Here is a 6532-nt window from a genome sequence, read left to right as displayed (position 1 = left end):
TCGATGTCATAATTTAAATTTCATAAAATTTTACAGTTAGATAATTGAAATTTGCGCTTTGATGCGTGTGCCCTCAGTTAAGGCTAACAGTCACTCAGTTACCTACGTTAAAAACTCCTTAAATGAACTGGCTTTCGGCAATTGCGTTTATCAATCGATGAAAGCAACATCATCCGATATGTTTGGATCGCAATTCATCGCATAACAATATACATAAAAACTATTGAACTTGTTATTGTTTGTATTGTGTCAGCAGGTCCCGTAAAATATAAATCAAAATTTTAAAAGTGTATTGTTGCCATAAGTGTTTCAATTTTACGTTTAAAAGTTTTTGATCTTTTCCCGCGTTATTGTGAAGTCATTTGAAAAAAAATGCTTCCGGTTACAGTCGGGTTGGTCTATTTACAGAATGGGTAAGAAAGGATTACTGAAAAGTTTTCTTAAATAAAATGAAGTATTGTTTTAACAATTTTTGAATGAAATAATGAAATATTGGTGTAAATATAAAATAATGAATTGCGGGGTTGATGTCATTATCGGGGGTATGAACGCAATTGGGCTGGTCAAAGTACGCGTCGAAGTACGCGTGGAATCCTTCGGACTCCACACACTTTCATAAACGTTCATACCCAGATACCCTAAATATTTACTTTGATGTATGGCATCAACGAAATCGTGCTGTAAAATCTGACATTGTCAGATTATTGGAGCCAGTCGGTCAAAATTACGCCTATAGAGATTCAACCACTGTGCTAAAGCGAATAGAAGCATTTTTAATGTCCAAAAAACGTGAATTTAAACATTAACAATTTAAACTCTGGTACAATAAGGACAGGTGATAAGCGGTCAGACTCTAATATAGGCGGAGTCCCATCTCCTTTTGAGTCACGATCAACGACGATAAGCGGTCGGACTCTTATTAAGACAGGGTCCCATCTCCATCTGAGTCATGATCATCGACGATATGCGGTCGGACTCTTATTATGACGGAGTCCCATCTTCATCTGAGTAATGATCATCGACGATATGCGGTCGGACTCTTATTATGACGGAGTCCCATCTTCATCTGGGTAATGATCAACGACGATATGCGGTCGGACTCTTATTATAACGCAGTCCCATCTTCATCTGAATAATGATCATCGACGATATGCGGTCGGACTCTTATAATGACGGAGTCCCATCTTCATCTGAATAATAATCATCGACGATATGCAGTCGGACTTTTATTATGACGGAGTCCCATCTTCATCTGAGTCATGATCATCGACGATATGCGGTCGGACTCTTATTATAACGCAGTCCCATCTTCATCTGAGTAATGATCATCGACGATAACGCCAGCTCAGTCAAGTCAAACAGACAGTCAAGGGCGGACTAACAACGTCAGACAACAAACACACAGAATATATATAAGGCATTCATAATAAGTATCAATATATTATGTTAAGGTAATCGCCTTGAAAGAAAACATGATATGCTGGCTGATCTAAAACAGCGTGAAAAAAGCTTTTATTTTTGGTAATTTAATTAGTTAACATTAAATTGAAATTAACTGGCATTATTAAATACACAGAAATAGAATGTCACATATATATCATTTGTAAACAAATGACTATATACATACGTATCGAGGGACGATAGCGCTAGCACGTATTTCCGGTTTCGCATCGTTTTTGCGTCACTACATTTTTGAACAGTAGTAAACATTCCTAGCCCATCCCGAAATATCTAACTACGCACGATATCTCGAGATGCTCTTCCCGGTTCTTGTCGACCACGTACGTGCCCGCTATCTGTCATCATGATTGTTTTAAACGGGGTCCATTGTAGTAAAAAAACCGTGACAGGAACAGTATTTACAACAATTGAACTCGGTTTGATTTCAGTGTGACTGTAAAAAAGCAGGCGCGTAGCTGCCTATACGCGAGTACGCGGCCGAATCCTCATGATTCAGCATTATGCGTACATGGCGACATGATCCTAAAACTGTCCATTTTACAGTACTAAATAAAGCACCTAGGAACGCCCAAAATGCACCAGATTGCACCATGGTTTTCAAACTTTTCCGACGGGGCATGCCCCTGACCCCCCCCCCCCCCTAGCACAATTATGAATCCACATGAGTCGAGGGCTAACTACGCTCCTGAAAAGTGCATATTATATATATGGATAAAAAATGGCTGTTCCCAGTTATTTCCCATTGTATTAAACAACCCAATAACAAATCAACGTATAAGAACCGAAATCGAAAACAAAATCCGAATGGCTGTTCGGAATAGGATCTTCTTTCGAGTTTACAATGACTCGCTTGTATGTGTATGCTGTCTCTCATTTTCAAGAACTTGAAAGGACGCGGATGTTTATTGCCAATAGGGAAAATTGTAGCCGGAAGAAATTATTTATTACTTGTAACTGGAAACATTTGACCGTAAGATATAGTTCCGTTTATAACATTCCGTTTATAACAATTAAACAATCAATCCCCAATTCATTTATAAACGCACAGTTTAGTGAAAATACATGTATTCAAATTATCATTTATATCTTATTTCGGATTGATTCATAGTCATATATTAAGATAACAATGATTTAGGACACGATATAATATCATAAACATAGCTACTATAGATTGGATATTCATTAGTAATATAATTTATACTAAATGTAACGGGACTTTTCCATTACCATGGGACAGACACAAACGACCTCTATTGTAGTAAATGAAATAGCAGTGGACTCGGAGACGTGTGATATCAGTGATATCTGCTGGCTCTCAGATGGAAAGTTTTTGCTTACAGACAGAGCTAACTCAAGGCTCAAAATTCTGAACGCTGCTTACAAGTTCATAACATCAATAACATTGGAAGGGTCACCGTTCGGAGTCTGTGAAACAGAGTTAAGCCAAGCTGCGGTGACCTGCCAAACGCCGAGAGGTCCCGACAGAATCCAGCTGATTTCAACCAATAATGGACTTACCAAGAAAGGAGATATTGAGGTTTACAAAATTGTTTAAAAAAAATAAACAAGTCGAATTGTTTAATATATGCATGTATATTGCTAGTATATAGCTCCTAAATATGAAAGTTTGTAATAATAAAGACGATCATCGATACTAGCTGTTTGCTAATTGGTATTCGATTTTGTTTTATGTAAGGTATCTTCTCGTTCTGTGCAAATAATTTATTTACTCTGTTTATATATATTTTATATAAACTTTATGATATGAAAACAATTTGGAAGAACTTCATTAAGTACCACTTTACATGACCATATCATTAATATATTCACTTTCAACATAATGTCCGCTGACCAGGATTTATCTTCCTAACGGCACTGTGATGCTAGTATCAAAGTACAAGTGTATTGTCTTTCAAAAGTTTTCGATGAATCTATCTTTATATGTTGCATTACGGAACTTTAATTGTTTAATTAAAATGTAACGGTTGGATATATCCTGATAAACCCCGTGTGAAACAGTAAGTTCTTTAAAACATAATTTCACTTTTTCTCTCATTTTTGTCAGTTTCACGGTAAAAAAAGGGAACATAAAAACACTCGGTGTTGGGTACAGGGGCAGGGTGCGTTGTTTTGACACACCCCTTTTACCGCTGCCCTCCCCTCCCCCATTTCTAAAAAATATCCCAGGCTTATTAATAATGATGGGGGAATTGTTACTATTGATAACTTATTTTTTTTCAATTCTATTATCTTTGTAAAGGGTGACGACATGCCCCTGTATTTCCCCATATTTGCTCAGATGACCATGTTCAAGAGGCCATAACTTTGAGGGGCGTGTTCAACGGGGTGTGTCAAAAAAACGCACCCTGCCCCTGTGGTGCTGGGAAGAAAAATCCATGACGTCATTTGGCTAAAATATTACGCGATTTTCCAACTATATGTCAAGTATTTATTATTGTTGATGAGTCATAAGCATGAGCGTAGCAACTCGTACAATATTGCTTTTGGTGCTCACTTGGCAAACGTTATTGCTTACACTCATACAAACAAATATCCTTGTTTTGCTTACCCACAATATTAAATATCTTCGCGTTAATTGACCAGGTACCCTGCCGCTGTAACGGTATTGCCTACACTGGCGGATTATTGTACGTCTGCTGTGGAAGGACCTTCGATACAGACGATAACAAGGATGGCGGCCATATTCGGTTGTATTCCCTCTCTGGAACAATGAACTACTGTATACCAAACTCTTCTGAAGAAATGGTATATTGCAAATATGTATTTGTTTTAATTAGGGGGATAAGCTTGAATCTATCTATTAGAAAAGTAAAATAGAGTTATTCCCCACTTTCACTGATTAATTACTCGTGTGTCATTGTTGTTTGATTCCTTTTATTTAAACTTCGTATTATAATCGTTTTATCTTATGACAACAGTATTGACATTACAAACCGATTATTAACATAACTACAATACATTTTGAGAACCGAAAAACAACAACATTGTACATAGTTAGTTGTGGTAGCTTTGGGATTGAATCGGGTTAAATTTCTACTATGATCTTTTGTTTTTACAATCAAACAGTTATAAATTAGCATTGTATTAAACTTTTTGAGTACGTTTTGATTGCAGATATTTTATGAACCGCTCTACATCGTCGCCAGTGATGACGTCAAACATGTGCACGTGACTGACGCGAAAAATGGTGTGGTTACCATAGATACGAGAAGAAATGTTCACTACACTGTTCCTACACAGTCAGATTTTACTAGCCCACGTGGTATATGTGAAACATCTTGTGACAATATTATTGTATGTGATAGCAAATCGAACGCTCTCGTGGACATGATCTTGACAAAAACTAAGGTCGAGGTCACAGTTAAGGAATCTGGAAGGTTGGAAAATCCTCAAGCAGTGTGTTTTGATGGAAAGAAAGGAAACATTTTGGTTGCATGTGGTAATTCTAACAGCATTGAACTATTTAGTGCTTATTGACAAAAACAGAAAACTAAAACAAAGCGTAGGGTACGGACATTTTGAACAAATAGGTAATACTTCTGAAGAACATGCAGGGTTTGACAAAGCAATCTTTATTTAAGTATTTTACCTGCGGCATAATGTTAATTCCAAAGCTTTAGTAGGGTTATATATCTTGTAATAATTAGCATTTGAGACGGATGTGCAGATTTTTGCAAGTGACCTATGGTAAGCACCATGCCTGTCCGTCTGTCACATATTTCTTAAGGTAAAGCATCGACATTTGGACAATGTTTACTGTTTTGTAAGCAACCATTTTTTGTCATTGAGTGACCTTAACCATGATTGTTTTCTGATGTTTAAAGCTATATCATTGAAGAGTAGAAAATGTGTACAGTTTAGTAAAAATAACCTTTATCATTACACTATGGTAGCGTTGAAGCTCTGGGTGAGACATGTAAGTTGGATACGTATCTTGACACTTTATTTAATTCACATTATAATAAATAGTTCATTGTTTACATGAATTGTGTTAATGTACGTATATGACATTCTTGCAACAACTTGTAATGGATACTACCAAATATGTAAATGTTGAAAATATATTGATTAAATGTGGTTTTACTGAATATATCTACATTATTTACCGTATGAAATTATTGTAATTTATAATCATCTTATTAAACTGAGTTGTGTTTGTCGAAGAAATGTATGATAGTGATAGTGTGATTGTATGTTTTGTATGTTGCTTAATATGTAACTTAGTATACGTGTTTTTGTAATACTCTTTGTGTGAAGGCCATGCTGGAAATAAATAGTATGTCTGTAATGATTGTACACTTAGTATGTAAACTTCGTTAAATAAAGTTGTTGTTATTATTATTATAATTATTATTATTATTATTATTATTATTATTATTATTATTATTATTATTATTATTATTATAGATTTCCATAAATTAGGTATATAAATGAATAAATATACGTCATTTGATATCGTCGGGACTTTTTCAACGCTTATGGTCAGATTCAATATTGAATTCCATTATTCAGATGATTATGGCCTATGTGAACAATTCATTTACAATACGTACAGATGATCCATTGCATATGCTTTTATACAAATCAAACAGAAAAGTAATTATAAACTAACATTAACAACATAGCGATGCAACACTCCTGTATCATAATTGACAGCAAAAACAAATATGAAACAGTTTGCTTTCAGTGAATGTCTCATAACATACAATCATTCTGAGATATCTTTCGTTTTAATGCACCAGTCAATTGTACTTCACCCCCCCCCCCCCCCCCCAAGGCCGGAGAATAGCGGGGACTTTGACTTTCGGTCCAGCCTAGCCCGGGTAAAACGAACTGCTGGTATAATCTATTATCAGAAGACAAAACCACCGCATCCACAGGGCACTGCAGGGCCAACTGTAAGGTGAAAACACGGCCCATATCCCCGGTATACCCACGGACCTGGGTGCAGTGGTTACAATTGACAGGTGCATAGATAATATCACCTATATGAACGACATAACAATCTAACACTGAACAAATATAGAATTCTATATATCTAGTTACAACC

The 6532-nt window shown here is 35.9% G+C and overlaps 1 protein-coding gene across 1 annotated transcript; it reads left to right on the top strand.

Moving 5' to 3' along the window:
• The first annotated feature begins 2546 nt into the window (after window positions 1-2546).
• Window positions 2547-5820, top strand: LOC128234916 (uncharacterized). Its single transcript, XM_052949537.1, has 3 exons — window positions 2547-2998; window positions 4066-4227; window positions 4597-5820. Exons 1-3 carry the CDS (start codon window positions 2690-2692, stop codon window positions 4957-4959), a joined length of 834 nt encoding a protein of 277 aa, XP_052805497.1. The 5' UTR covers window positions 2547-2689; the 3' UTR covers window positions 4960-5820.
• Window positions 5821-6532: the final 712 nt, after the last annotated feature.

This window comes from Mya arenaria, chromosome 5 (genome assembly GCF_026914265.1).
Source record: "Mya arenaria isolate MELC-2E11 chromosome 5, ASM2691426v1".
NCBI classification, from domain to species: domain Eukaryota; kingdom Metazoa; phylum Mollusca; class Bivalvia; order Myida; family Myidae; genus Mya; species Mya arenaria.
This window is presented reverse-complemented; position numbering and strand designations above follow the sequence as displayed.